Here is a 15,573-nt window from a genome sequence, read left to right as displayed (position 1 = left end):
TTTTGCCTCTTTGCTTCAAGTACCACTCTCAGTTACCAAGAAGCCCACAAAGCTCTATTTTATTGCCTTGGAAGAACACACAAGGTCACTGTGTGACCCGCAGCATCATCACCCGGACCTGAACCTGACCCCGGATTTAGTTTGGAGGTTCCGAGAGGTTCGTCGATGCACCGGGAAGGGAGAGGCACAGCCCATGCTGCGGCGAGGGGACGCGAACGACCGGCACTTCACTGACTCTTCTCCGGGAGCGGCCTGACCCGCTGCTCGGGGCCGGGCCGCGACCGGGAGGGACGCTCGGATTGTTCGGAAGCCCTGCCCGGACCCCCGGGTTCTCCCCGCGCCCGGACCCCCGGGTTCGCCCCTGCCCGGAGCCCCGGGTTCTCCCCGCGCCCGGACCCCCGGGTTCGCCCCTGCCCGGACCCCCGGGTTCGCCCCTGCCCGGAGCCCCGGGTTCTCCCCGCGCCCGGACCCCCGGGTTCGCCCCTGCCCGGAGCCCCGGGCTCGCCCCCTGTCCGCACCCCCGGGCTCCCGCTGCTCTCACGGAGCCGCCTGCGCAGCCGCTCTGAGACCGCCAGGGGGCGCGGGCGGGGCGGGCGCGGCCAAGGACGGCGCCGAAGCACCTGCGCTCGCGCGCTCCCGCCCCGCCCGGGCCCATTGGTGCGCGCTCCCGCGCGGGGAGCCGGTTGGCTGTCGCGCGCGTCAGTCCGCGCGCCCCCGCCCCGCCCCGCGGTCCCCAGCCGGGCCGGGCCTCGTCCCCGGCGGCGCTGAGGGTGCCTCCCTCTCACCGAGAGAGCTCGTGGGCGTTGCTGGGGGCATCAAGTCCCGAATAGGTGAGTTGCGGACAAGCTCCGTGTGCCCGGCAGAAAAGGTGGGACAGGCCGCGACAGCCCCTCGTCCCTCTGCTTTCTACCGGCCCCGCTCCGGGCGTGTGTTGCGGGCGGAGCTCTGCGGCGACAGGCCCAGACGGGCGCTCACCCTCCAGAGGCGCCGCTAGCGGGAGGCCGGCGGCTCCCGGCTCCCCGGGGGCGGCGCGGGGCGCTGCCGCATCGCGCCCACCGTGGCGGGTCCGGGCGCCTCCCGCGCGGGGCGCGGCAGGTGCGCGGGAGGCAGGGTGGGCGCTGGCGGCGCTTCCCCGCTCTGCGAGCGCCCGACCGGCCCCGCGGCCTCGCTCGGAAAGGGCCCCGGGCCCCTCCCCGCCCGGCGATGTCGCTCCGGCGCGGGGCTGGCGGTCCCCACGGCCCTGCCCGCCGGCGGGGCTCGGAGGCCGGCCCGGTGCGGTGAGGCGGGGCGGGCACGTGCAGTCGGTGCTGCGCGGCGCGAATCCGGGCGGACAGCGGGAGCAGCCTTGGTGCGGATGTGGGGTCTAGGGGGAACAGATGGAAACCACCTAGGGTTGGCTACGTCCTCTTGTGTCTTTAGGAATAAATTTGAAAACTATTGGCGTATCATGTGGATGAAACCGTGCGGATCTTGTTAAGAGCCTTTACTGCGATCTGTTTTCAATTCACTTCAGATAGTTTTTGGTCTAGCTTCTGCAGGCTTATGTCAGCCTGAGGCTTTGGCATGTAGTGGATGGAGCAATGGATGTTGAAATTTTTGGTTGTAGAAGTACATCATGCCTTTTGTCTGTGGTTTGTTGTTCTGAACCCAACTAAATGAAGCATATGTATTCTTGTCATACTAATTATTGAAAAAATTGAAATGCGTTGGTGTCTCTGAAATATAAAAGAATATTCCTTGCCTCAGAAACCTTATCTATGAATGTTGCAATTTGTCTTTTATGTATAGCTTTGATAGTCAGATATTTTTTCACTTGTTGAATATTCATGCCATGCCTGGTAGATATGCTTCATGTCTGAGAAGGACAGGAAGCTGTTGTAAAGGGCAGACCTACACACACTCATTTGTTCGTTTTCTGTATGTTGCCTATTCTGCATGATGGAGCACCAGTTTGAAGAAAAATGAGTACAAAACACTTTCAAACCAAGTTATTTTATTCGTTTTTCTGTTTATTTGCCTTATTTTGGTGAAGACACCTAGAAGTTCATGCCCATAGGAATTACAAGTTTTGCCCTTTATTAAAATGCCACGTGATGCAGGGCAGACAACAGGCGTCATGTCTGTAATTTCACTGAAATACTTAAATGGTTGCTAACCCATTTTTAACTTGTCATTTTGATTATTCTCTGAACTCGGATCATTTGCTCATGCAAGGAGTGCCTACTGGATGAGTTTTGGATGTGTCAAAAGAATACTGCTTTTCTAGCAAAAGATAGTTTGCTTTGATGCCAGTAGGAATTGTGTATAGTTATAGCAAGAAGAGAGACTTTAAGGGGGAGGTTCTCTTGTGATAGAACAAAAATAAAACCTGTAGTAGAGGCACAGTAGCACCAATTGACCTGCAGTTATTTTTGCCTTTATCAAAGCAACATGGGCTTTAATGAGATTTTCATGTCAGTCTATATAAAAGAAGCTGTCTTTGAGGTTATTTTCTTCTTATTTGATGTGTAATTTTATTAAACATTAGGTTTTAGAAAAGTTGGTATAAGGCAAAAGAGGAGAAAAGGGAAGGGCTATGCCTAAAGTAAATATCCCCAAAATGAGTTACCTAAGCAGTATTTTTCTCAGGTTTGTAGCTGATCATGTTTGTTGGAAGAGCTATGGCTTTATTTGCTGATACAGAGATAAAAGAATTACTGTATTTGGATTTGTGTCCGTTTTGCTTTGTTTAGTTAAGCCTTGAGGAAAATGATGTGAGGATGACTAGCATTTACAATTCATAAAGCACCTTGAAAGAAGTGAGTGAAACCAATAAATAATGTGTGTTGGCTTGGACCTTGTGTTGATTGACAGAGTGAGGGGGAGTTACAAGCACATATTTGGAGTATATTTAGCTATGAAACTTATAATACATTGCTCTTCTCTCTGTGATGTATATGTAGTTCTTTTAAGTTTGGGAATTGTCAAGTAGCAGTGAAACTAGAATGGGGAACCAACAATGGAAGTTGTGAGGGAGACGTAAGAATAAAAATACTAGAGCACATGTTTCAGGTGAGGAGTGCAGAGTTTGAGAATAATTGAGTTGTAAAATAAATCCTGTTTCCTGGCATTTACAGGAATGTTATGCTTTTAAACAAGAGATAAAACTGCTGAAAAACCAGAGCTAGACCCAGCAATGAACTAATGGAGATGTGCAGCAAAATGGGTTGAGAGCACGGCTGCCTTATTCCACTGTAAGTATGCAACTGTATTTAAAGTTACAGGTATTTCATATTTTCACCTATATTTGATAACCAGAGATTACAGAAGCATCTGTCAGTTCTCTTCTGTTTAGAGAACTTGAGTTTTAGTAGTATTTTACTATAATTTGCAGATATATGTTTCTTTTCCTGTAACTGAAGATTTTTTCCTTTCATGAAAATTCCCTTAAAGTAAAACTTCCCTAAACATATATCTTGGTCTTCTGAGATATTCAAGTTTGCAGACTTGCTTGAAGGGTAATGACTTTTGAAGGAGAACTTCTGCTGGAGAGAGCACTGCATTTCTGTCTTGATATAGAACCTTGATGTAAAGATTTCCAGACACAGTTAAATTCCAGTCTATGCAAAGTTCTCCAAATGGTTTCTAATAATTAGAAACCCATACTGTATTTCTTGTCTTAATTTGTTTAGGTAACCAGATGGAGATCTGTCTGCTATCTTTACTTAATAGAATTCACTTTATTGTACTTTTTTGGCTTATACAAGTAATTTTGATCATACTATTACTTTACTTCCTGATGCAGTAAGTAATGGTGCAGATAGAAGAATGGAGAGAAGAAAACACTTAAAAGTAAATTTGTAAATGTAATAAATGTTCTTTAGAATGAGCTCAGTAATCAGTGAATATAGTAAAGATGTGGGGCGTAATCACATCTTTATAGAATAGCATTGGACATTCAAGCCAGCATTGTCAGCTTCCTACTCTTTCATGGTTTTAGCAACTGAAGATTGTGTGAGATATTTCAAATAACTTTTGACAGCCTTTTGCTCTGAAATTTTGCGCACAGCTTTTAAACTAGAAAACTGAGACATAGCATTCGTTATAATTTTGAAAAATAAGACAACCTTATTTTTATTCCACTTGTAGAATGTTAGCTTACCTTTTTGGTGTAGTGACTGCCACATATGTCTTTGTATCCAGGTTGTCCTATGATAGTTAATTTGAAAAGCTGGAATTTTAATTGTTGGAGGGCAGCTTAGTGACAACAAAGGGACCAATGGCTGTCTAGTGTAACATGTGACAAATCAAATAAAGCATGTCATAAATGCATGACTTGCGCATTAGGTGTTGTTTTTAATGTACTGTTAGATATAATTCAGATCAGTTGTGTATTAAAAAAACTCAAGAGTTCAGGACTTGGATTCTCAAGTTGTTTCTTAAACTCATCACAGCAGCTGCTCCTCTGCTCACAGTCAAACTCGTTTGAGTACGTGCGCTGGAGGGGTGGAAGTAGGAGAGTTGATAGAATTTTAGAAAGGGCAATCAACTTTGAATATACTTTTTCCAGAATTAGACTTGATCCATTGGCAGCTATTGGGAAATGATGCAAAATTCAGGTTTTTTCAGCCTGTTTACTCAGGGACGATGCATGTTATTGAGGAATAGTTATTTACTTGAGTGATCTCAGTTTATGGTCAGCTGAATTAATCCACAGCCCCATTTTATTTCTGTTACATTTTCATTAGTCATCATTAAATACAGTCAGAAGTTTCTCAGAAAAGGATGTGCATGAAACTGCTAAATTGTTCATAGTGTATTTTATCTATAGGTGGTACTGTTGCCTAAAGCACAGTGAAATATATTAGGGTCTTCCTGGTGAAATGGATACTGAAAATACACAAGTGTTTGCTTTGGAAGATCTTTAAAAAGCTATCACATTTCTATGACTAATATTCTGTAGCCTAATTGCTTTGTTCTTAATAAACTGTTAGTAGGCAATTATTTAAATCCAGGCTTTCATATACTCTAGAATTTCTCATGTTGTCCAAATGTCCACCAAGATTTATTGTTTAATTACTTCAAAAGGACTTTTTGAAATTAAGATATTTTTCATATAAAGCATTATGGTTACTTCGTTGGTTCTAACTAAGTTTATCAGTGCCCAGGTAGGGCGCTAGTGCACTTTGATTGCTCTCACTGAACCAGTTGTCCAGCTAATTTAAGCTTAAGAAAGAATATTTAACTTTTGATAGAATGCTGAAGTATATTTTCTTAAAAGCATGTTGCAGCTCTCAGTTCTCGATTCAGTGTCATTAGGAAGACCATAATCAACTAATGAAAGTAGTAAGTAAACGGTTATTGAAATCAACTAAGCCAGTTGACTTGTGGAGTCTGAAATGGCTGAATTAGGGGTAGTAAAAGCATATGTAGCTCAGTATTTTTCCCTTCAGTTAAAAAAATCAATAAGAACAGTGGTCATCAGTGGTTGCTGACATGGTTACCTTTGTATTTGCTGAAAGCAATGTGAACAGTCAATGACTTCCTCAGATTGCTCTGCTAGCATTCAGAAATTAGAGCACTTTAGTGGACTTTGTTGTGAACAAAGTCCACAAATTAGTGGACTTTGTTGGCCAGAAGTGGTTTTCTGTGCTTAAGCGTCTCAGTGACTCTTGTGAGTTTGGTAATTAGTACTGCAACTGAACTTATGGGCACTTTGACTGCATTACGTGCATGTTACTAACAGCAATATAAAATTTGCATTTTGCTTTCAAAGAATGTTGCTTCTGTATCATAGATAACAAGATTTGACAAATGCTGGTAAAATAATGGCTCTAAGGTTTGCTTCTGTGCTTGGTTTTGATGGTGGTATTTTTGGGGTTTTTTCCAGTTGTTTTTGCAGTGTCTTCAGTTTTGCTTCTGAGAGTGCTCCGTATCTAAATGGGTTTGTCAAATTGGCAAAGAAGAGCAGACAAACTCCGGTGTCTGTTGCATCCTGATTTATCCACTTTGCTGCGGACAGCCTATGAAGGAGATCTACTGCAATGTGCCTGTGAACCTTCCGTGCAAACAGATAAGGTGTTTCCTTAGTTTTGATTTTTAGCACTGTTTGTGTAATGCATCATTTTAGTGATTAACCTGAGCAAGTTGAAAGAAATTGTATGAATCAAAAGCTGTGAAAAGAAGTTGTATGTCATTTAAGTGGCTTCTTACATTTTATTGCCAACATTTTGGGCCTCTGGTAATTTCTGGGATTTGAGAAATTTCTTTTTAATCTAGTTGGGGTGAAATATGGCAAGTACAGGGGAATATTATTTTTAACATCTTTATGTTGTTTGATAGCCTTTTCATACCATGGGCATAGTATTAGCTCCTCTGTTACTTTGTGTGCAAAGTTATGCATTCTGCAGGTGGGGAAACACTTCAAATGATCAAGTGGACTTGACTAAAAAGGATAATTGCTTCCTATGACTTTTGTAAAGGTAGCAAAACAAGTGTAGAGAGGCATTTTTTCATAGACGTGAATCTTGAAGAAGTCCTTGCACGTATGAAAAAACGGTGCATTTTAAATGCTTGTGTTATATTTGGAACATTTTGGGGGGAGGGGGTAAGGCGAGGGGAATCTGTTTTGATCATGTCTAGAATGAAAGTTTCTAGCCTTGCAAGATTTGTGTATGTGCTGAATGTTAAAAGGCAAAAGTATAGTGCTTTTGGGTTTAGGTATTAGAACATTTTTGTCTCACTTTGATATAATGAACATTGAAACTTGTGTAAAACTGAATTTGGGCATGATAAAAGTTCACATATGGGATTTTTCTTTCCCCTTTCACATTGTAATTGATTCCTCATGCCCTGGAGAACGTATTCAGAAAGGCAGGGATGGAGGCCACAGGAATATTTTTGTGGCCTTAATGTAAATGCCACATGTTAAAGAAATTACATCTACAGAATTACTTTCCACTTCAGGATTGTAAGGACTGTTAAGAAGAGCAACTCCAGACCTAGAAATACTTAGCAGCCTGTTAGTGCTCAAAATGAGTTAAACTTATCAGCAGAAAATATAAAGAAAATTGACTTTTGCCTTGTTTAGCAGAGAAGATGTTGGCATTATTTGAAGCAAAATTAGTGACTTGTTTCATGAAAGATCCTGGGGAGAATTGTTTGTCGTTGTAGGAATGAGAAGTGAAGACTTCATCTTTCGAAAGAGAGTAAAATAAGAGGATATTTTTATTCTTAGCTGTTTTCTTTTCTGAGGATTTTTCTGTTGGTGTGATCAGTGTTGTGGGAGGGAACGTGAGGACGCAGAGGGAGATGTGGCAGTTTCCCTTGCTGCACATATGAGCAACTACAGCTGTTGATGAAAGAGTCCATTTACAGGAGTCAGTGGCCGTGCCTGCCATGGGCTCATCCATGTGTGCTGTGGGGAGTGATGACACAACCATGCTGTTTGCTCAGTTAAACAGAATCAGAGCTTGAGCTGACTTGCTAGTTCTGTAAGCAGTTTGTGGTAGCCTGCAGTTTCTGAGACTTTGGCCTGCCTGGGAGGGACTTTTATATAAAACTTAATTCAACATGAATGACAAATAATACACTTTTTTCCCCCCTGCATTTCTGGAGTTGAGTGGAGGTAAGGGTAAGGACTTGGCATCGCTTTAGCAATATTCAGTTGTACTCCTTCGCTGATGGTACCTGGAAAAGAAAAGAGCATCTATCTCCTAAGATAAATCTTGTTTCCTAAGTCCTTTGCTCTGAGTAGGAAAATGAAATATCCTGTATTGCTGGGTTGTTTCCTGTGTGCATTTTGGGTTTTTTAATAAATTTGATTTATTCCACAAATAATTTGCTTTGCAGGAGTTTCTGTTTTCAACCAGTGCTGGCTGAGCTGAAACTTCCTGCACCGTGTGGAGAGCATGTATAAAAGGAATGACTTCATGGCCAGTGTGATGGTCACCTCTGCCACTCCAGAGGTACAGTTTGTTGGGTTTTATTAGCTCCTGTATCAAAATAGAAATTTTGGCTTGTTTCAGCTTTCACAGAAGCCCTTTCCACTACTAGTCATATACTACACCATTTGTAAGAAAAAGAACCAACATGGCAAGAGAGTAATTATAGAGCACTTCATGGTTTTTGGTGTTCACAGCCATGTTTTTTTATTGTTGTTGTTAATGATTATTCATTTTGTTTAGTTTTAAATGGCACTTTTGACCTGTTACTCTGTAACTTAGAGCAGCCATGAATTGTTGGTGAGTTCAGAGCAATGTAATATACCATCAAAATGGAGTCGGTTATTTTGAGATTAATTTAATCATTCTGCAGATAAATCTACTATTTTTTCTTTTTAGGGTAGTAGCAGCTCAGATTCCCTGGAAGGGCAAAGTTCAGATTATGCCAATAAAAGCTACGATGCAGTTGTATTTGATGTGTTGAAAGTAACTCCTGAGGAGTTTGCTGTAAGTATAAATGTTATTTTTGCATTTAAGCTTGTATAATACTCAGGGTTGCAGAGTACTAAAAAATATATGAAATATTTTTTCTTAAAAAAACCCAGCTTTTAAATAAACCTCCAGTGTTTTTGAAAACAAATTTCTGACTTTATCAACTTCAATAAAATAATCCTGTTTTGGGATTTAATCATGTAGTACTGACCTGACACAGCATATTTGTTTTACTTTGCATTTTTTAAGTCTTTAAGGGACCCTAGCATAGGCTAGTTCTGGTTAGTAAGAAATATGTGTATGGATTGTAGTTACTGAAGGGCAGATAGAAATACGTCATTGTTAGCTCTTCATATTACATGATGTAAAATTCTGTCTTCATTTCAGAGCCAGATAACATTGATGGATATGCCAGTATTTAAAGCTATACAGCCTGAGGTAGGTTTTCGTGAACCATCTTTGGAAATCAGTGCCTGAGAAAATGTGATGATTCAAAGAATGCTTTTTTGGTTCAAAAATGCTCACTTTCTTGCGCTGCACTAATGTTTTTCTAGGTATATTCCCTGTTAGTACTGTGAATCTGTAATCCAGCATGAGTTACTTTGGTTTGTCATCTGTTGCCAAAGGGGATAACTGTGCTTTTCTGGAAGTCTTCTTGTCTTGCTTTGAGTGGAGTGTTTCTTCAGGATAAGTTTATCAAGTGTAAAAATTCTCTGTTCTCCCTTCTGCTGCCGTTTTTCAATTCATATCTGATTTCAGACTTTTGACTCCTGCCTCTGACCATAATCTCAATTTTAGACTGCATCAACTGCTTTATAAGCTTCTTAATTTCAAGATTCGGAATAATAAATGCTGGAATTAAATTAGCCCAAACCCTTAAAAGTTACTCTTTTAAGATTTTAACCTTTTTAGAAAGACGCATAAGGGAACCTGAGGCCTGTTGAGGAAAAGCAGTCAAAGTTAACCAAGACGTTTGAAAATCAGTAGTAAGAGCTTGAGAAATGAAGAATAAAAGTAGTTGTCAGAATATGACAAATTTGCGTAAAATATGATAAATTTATTTACTGCAAAAGGTACGAGAATCACGTGACTCCTGCTTCAGATGTTTTGACTATAAGACCATGTGTCCATTGTGGCTTGTTGTCTTCTTGTTCTAAGGTTGGAATATCATGGTTTTATGAAGGGCAGCCTGAGCGCCCCCATAATGTCAGCAGAACTGAATTTCTGACAACATCAGTAGGGGCAGTCAAGTTTAGAAGGTTTTTAGTGGAAGGTCCAGCCACCTAATCAGGTCACTAACAAAACAAGTCATCATTTATTACAGTAGTTCAGAGAGATTAGCAGACTTCTATTTTGAGAAAATATAGGAAGGAAATAAAAAAGTTGTCTATCTGTTGTCTGTCCTTCCTGTCAGATAATTCCTTTTTTTCCCCCAAGAACACCAAGAGAGTTTTGTAGCTGAAAACGCTTTCATGCTTCTGCAATTACATGTGTGCTCCAGGCTGTTGGGGAGAATTTTCTTTCCTGTGGGAAAGAAAATGGCAAACAAATAATGCAATAAGAAATTATGCCCATAGAAAAATCTGCTAGCAAAAAATTTTCAATATGTACCAATTGATACATAGATACTTTTCTACGAGGAAGTTTTGTTTCTACAAATATCAGGACAAAACAGTTTGGTTTTTTTTTTTTATTCTAACTACCTTTGCCAAAAGCAGAGGTAGTGTCATACTCTGAGGAGATGAACGAACTGAAAAACAAAATACAAAACTATAGATGTTCATTGTTAAAGCAAATTTTGAATTTACTTTAGTTGCTATGAAACATGTGCCATAGAATTTTATAGCAAAAAATATCCCAAAACAATTGATTTGCTTTTCTTCTTTTCCTTTGTAATTGCTTCATTTTGCCTTTTGGAAATGAAATTCCCTAAAGTGCTTCTCTGGCAAGTAGATGTAACTCACTGAAGAGTGATCAGAAGGAAAACTATTGTATTTCCAGCTTCTGCTAGAATATAGATCTTTGATATGTAGCAGTTACCATGAACTATTAGTTGTTAATTGTGCTTTCTGATTTTCATCTTATTGGAATCATCAATATAGTTTGTTTGCCAAAAAGAAACAGCTGTTTCTATCCTGAAATTCTGCCAACTGTAGGACTATGTTTTAAAGCAAGAAATAGTCTGTGTATTTGTCATAAAACTCTCCCTTGCTATTAGATAAGTTATTAGACTAAGAAAGTTAACATTTTCTCGTTGAAATTTAAGGTTTTATTATTTTAACATGGCTTTATGCATGGATGGAAATACCTACAATTTTAGAGTTTTGGTTGAAAAGTCTTATCTCAAACATACAAACATCCTTTAAGTGTGGTATTTGCTGAGGCTTTTTCCTGCTCTTCAACAGCTATTACTAAGAAACACATCTGCATTTTACTCTGCAGAGTTTAGAAAAAGGATGTCTAGTTAACAATTCTTTGTTCTCCAGCAGAAATAATTATGCTTACATTTTAGATTTCTATGTGACTTCATTTAGATTTTTTCCATGTCCTGAAATTGCAATCTCCACCACAAATTTCAGGGTTTTGCACACTTGATGGGAATGTTTCCTGTGACTGTGCTCACTGAGAAAACTGCCAGCATCCCTCCATACAAAAAAAAAAGAAGACAAAGTGTAATTCTCAAACACACAGGGGCATTTTGAATCACTCTCTTTTATCAACCTTCCTATTTAGTCTGAATTTAAATCTAGTCAAATGATTTTGCCATACGCAGAATTTTCCCTCTTGCAATCGCTTAATATCCTTAGGTTACTGATCTCTTCCACTTTTCTAACAAAGGTAAGTTTTGCTGTCCCTTTTAGGATATCTGAGGTTTTTTTCCACATAAACATGTGATTTTTAGTATCATATGACCAGACATGGATTTTTGATGTGGAGAATCTGTGTCCTGACAGATGCAAATTGGCATTTTTATCTGCAGAAGTTTTAAGTGCTGGAGATGGGGATTCAAAATGTGTTTGGAGCTGGAAATGCTTTTCCTGCTGCTCACACAAGCATGTACAGATCTCTAGCGTGTGTTCCATTTATCAGCATTACAAAGTGCTTTTCAGAGGCAGAATTCTCTTTGGCTGACTCTGCCTTTTCATATGAAGGTGTCTAAAATTAGTAGTGTACATTTGGAAAGTTGAACAACATTTTGATTGAAATTGAGACTTGTGGTTCTAAAAAACAGAAGAGTCATTTAGAATTAGTGTTAAGGAGAACTCATTTCTGTTTTTAAGGCAATTTTTAAATGTGTTTCCTAGGAACTAGCCAGCTGTGGATGGAATAAGAAAGAAAAACACACCCTTGCTCCAAATATTGTTGCCTTTACTAGGAGATTTAACCAGGTATATAATTTGATTACTGTGATGAACAGGTACTGTTTGACAGTTGTCTTTGAGTATAAAGTTAAACAGAACTACTCATGTGAATTAAAACCTGTTTTTCCAAATGAGGATTAAGATTTTTAAATTACAACTCCTGTTTTCAATTGCTTTGTCCACATTTTCATGTTGTTCCTCTAGACCACTTGTTCCTAATTATTAGTTCCTGATTTGTTTTGCTGTGGTGCAACATTAGCAATATTTTTTCTTTTTTTCTGGGTCTCACTTGCGCATTCAGTTATCTTGGTGTTGTCTCACTTCTCTACCTATGCTGGTAATGCTTCAGGCAATTGCAGTGATACAGATGAGAATTCATGGGATCAGAAATCTTTTCTTTCCTTACCCTGTTTTCTTCCTGGAGCATTGTGAGAGTTTGCAAATATTTCATCAAATAGGCTAATAAAGTCCATTTTTTTGGTAATAAATTAAAGTTGTATGTGTTTACCTTATAGGTCAGTTTTTGGGTTGTACGAGAAATATTAACAGCACAGACCTTAAAAATAAGGGCCGAAATACTGAGCCACTTTGTGAAAATAGCTAAAGTAAGTGCAGATTTCTTACACTATCATTCAAAACCTTAATTCCTTCGTGTTTGTTTCTGCACTATGCCTGTGAGCCCTTGTTGGATTGCAGAGGGTAACAATTCTTCTTTTAGCACATCTGTTATGTTGTACTACATGATCAAGATGAAGGAAAGGAACAAGAACTGTTCTTTTCTACTTGGTTAGATGAACCTACCCAGTTTGGTGTGACTCCTCTTGTACCTCTACCTACCAAGTTTAAAAGTGATTTGAGTTGTTGGTGGCTAATTGTGTGTTGACAACATCAAATGTGGTTGTAAATGTTTCTGGTTTTTGTCTCGCACCGTTTTAAAACTTAACTTTTATGAAAAGAAATTCCTTGCTTCTAAAATAGCTATTGTGAGACTTGCATTCCTGCTTGCAATATGTAGTTGCTGGTATAAAGCACTGCTGTTAAAGCTCTGTTATTTTATTGAGTTTGAGCACTGCATTTTACACTTAGCTTTAAAACAAACAAATTTTAAAATATTTATCACTTTCACGACCTGCAGTCATTCTGTTTTATGTGACCCTGAGTGACACAGCACTTGGATCAAAGTCCCAAGTGTGAATTTTGTATGTGTGAAATTGCATATGTGTGTAGGTAATTAAAATAATATTTTCCATGTAGTAGAAAACAAATTTTCTATTGTGCATATTTCCAATCAATATACTTAGCAGTTTTCTACTTTTAGAAGAAAATTTATCTGAGTAAGTTACTGGAACAAAAAAATGGTCCAAGTAATAGGAGAATGTTCGACTTGGAGGTCCTCGGTTGTTCTTAGAAATAAGAGTTGTGTTGTTTGGGCTTTTTTTTAGCCTGCACGAGGGGGGACACTGCCCTCTTTCCTTCTCTTGCTTTTTTACTTTTCTTGCTTTTCCCTCCATAAAGTCCAGATCTTCCTTAAATGCTTCTGAACAGTGAGTAAATGGATCAGTCAGGGATGAATCCAGCCCCTTATTAAGCTTCACAAAGAAGCTACATGACACAGTTCTCATTTTTGTATTTTACATTTTTATGCTTGTTGTAGCAAGCATTATCATCTTGACAGTTTTATTCCAAAGTATTTTCTGCCTGAGATCAGTGTGTTTTGAGTCATTGTCAAAACACAGAGTAAATTCAAAATAGATTGAAGTGAGGTAAATTTTTCTTATGCAACAGATTACAAAGGTAAAAGTTGTGTTAATTCTGAGAGTGTTGTCAGCATCTTCATGTAATGTTTTTGCTTGATTAAATATTTGATTTCTAAAATTATGTTACTTTTTTCAAGAACAATGCATCAAATACTTTTTTCCTTTTTTCTGTTCCTGAAGAAATAGCCTTAGAAAATAACAAATAACTGAAATCAAGTACTGTTTGTATTCTCGAAACTGAAATGCCTATTATATTGATGGGTATACTTGTAAAATTAGCAACTCTTAAAGTGGTCTTAAGAATCTTGCACATGACAGCATTGGGATAATATTTTGTCTGCAGTCATAGATAATTGGTATTTTATTAATGAAAAAATAATGGTTTATTAATGCAACTTTTATATTAATTAATCCTGCTTCCCTTTCCAATATGCTAAAAGCTATTATTCCCTTTTTTCAGAAGCTTCTAGAACTGAACAATCTTCATTCTCTTATGTCTGTGGTGTCAGCACTGCAGAGTGCACCTATCTTCAGGCTGACCAAAACTTGGGCTGTAAGTGTTGCCTTGACCCTTGTCCCTTCTGTCCTGTTTGAATTCTGACGTTCTTTGGAATTTGTCATATTGTAAAATCTAGAGGAATATGCTTTTATGTTCTTGTTTTTGTGGTACTGTAGCAGAAGCAGTGGTCTGTTACATGTTTTGTGAAAAATGGTGTTTTGACTGCATTTATTTTCCTGTAAATTGCCAGTTTCCCTGTGTGTTCTAGAAGCCGCTGGTTGTATGCTCAAGAAAACTTCTGTTGATAAGTAATCTTAGAAAACCCTTGTACAGAACGTGTATCAGTGTCCCCTTATAAAACATAGCATATTATTTAATACATTACCTAAAAGAAAGGAAAAAGGCATGTTACATGTATACAAGCATTGATGTTGTGATTATTGTGTGATGCATTTCAGTTTTTATTTATGTTAGAAATTAAAAGCATTGATAATTCTATTTTCAGAAATTCCATCTCTGGAAGGTAGAATTTCTTAGCCAAACTTAGAGTAAATTTAAATATTTCTTTAAAGAGGAATACACAACTATAGGTTATTTCTACTCCATGTAATGTTTAACTATACAAAGGTTTGGGTAATTCTCATCCATTCCACACACGATGGATCACATTGACTGTTCAGACCTTATAAGTCTTACAGTTCAGACCTTAAGTCTTGGATAGGTTTATCAAGCTTTTAAAATGCTTGCAACTATTTTATGATTTAATTGCTCAGAATGAGGTTATAATCTAATAAAAAAGTAAATGTCTGATGTTTTGAGCAGCTCGATGAAGCTCAAAATAAATGGGGAGAATTGGAAATAAATAGGGAAGCTGGAAATAAATAGGGAGAATTGCTCATGTGTGAAATGAAGTATGTGACTAATTTGACTTAGACCTAAAGAGGTGCCAGGCTCTTTGTAGGCAGAGTAGTTCAGAAATACAATACATTGCAGGACCTCAAGCAATTCTCAGTGCTGCTAAAAAGAAAACAGCAAAATTATTTTGATATATTCATTTCTATCCTTTCTATGTTATTTTTTTATTAACTAGACTTAAAAGCTAGGCAGTACAAGAACTGGAATTTTCCAGAGGAAAAGGTGTATGAAAGAATGTGCTATGGAGCAGCTGTCTGTTGTCAGAAAGGACACATGCAGGAAGCTGGTGTACAGTGCCATAATTCTCCACTCACTCCTAACTCAACTGGCTTTTAAGACTGTTTTATAAATATTGCTGGGGTTTCTTAAAACAGCTGAAACAGAAAATGTGTTCTTATAGCTATAGTTGTATTTTGTTTGCTTTTCAGCCCCCTGTGACTAGGATTTTTGCATTCTTAAATGTTTTTTCTAGATTTGTGCAATAAGTCTTATAAATTGAAAACATGAATTTAATAGCACAATAATTTATTTTCCATATACTTTTTTTCTGAAAAGTTTTGTCATACTTTTATTAAGGTACTGTTGATATGGCACAGTTTGCATTTATTTAGAGGATTTTCCATTGC

General features: G+C 38.9%; 1 protein-coding gene across 2 annotated transcripts in view; it reads left to right on the top strand.

Moving 5' to 3' along the window:
- Positions 1 to 697: 697 nt before the first annotated feature.
- RALGPS1 (Ral GEF with PH domain and SH3 binding motif 1) overlaps positions 698 to 15,573 on the top strand; it is a 76,430-nt gene continuing 61,554 nt past the window's right edge. For both annotated transcript variants that reach the window (XM_064727395.1, XM_064727394.1), the window contains exons 1-9: positions 698 to 830; positions 3,117 to 3,233; positions 5,870 to 6,057; positions 7,831 to 7,946; positions 8,322 to 8,429; positions 8,802 to 8,852; positions 11,720 to 11,803; positions 12,292 to 12,381; positions 13,994 to 14,086. In XM_064727395.1, coding sequence (XP_064583465.1) covers positions 7,890 to 7,946; positions 8,322 to 8,429; positions 8,802 to 8,852; positions 11,720 to 11,803; positions 12,292 to 12,381; positions 13,994 to 14,086 — 483 coding nt within the window. In that variant the 5' untranslated portion in view covers positions 698 to 830; positions 3,117 to 3,233; positions 5,870 to 6,057; positions 7,831 to 7,889. The remainder of the gene's footprint in view (positions 831 to 3,116; positions 3,234 to 5,869; positions 6,058 to 7,830; positions 7,947 to 8,321; positions 8,430 to 8,801; positions 8,853 to 11,719; positions 11,804 to 12,291; positions 12,382 to 13,993; positions 14,087 to 15,573) is intronic.

This window comes from Zonotrichia leucophrys, chromosome 17 (assembly GCF_028769735.1).
Source record: "Zonotrichia leucophrys gambelii isolate GWCS_2022_RI chromosome 17, RI_Zleu_2.0, whole genome shotgun sequence".
NCBI classification, from domain to species: Eukaryota; Metazoa; Chordata; class Aves; order Passeriformes; family Passerellidae; genus Zonotrichia; species Zonotrichia leucophrys.
Note: the sequence above shows the minus strand (reverse complement) of the source record. Positions and strands in the feature narration are given on the sequence as shown.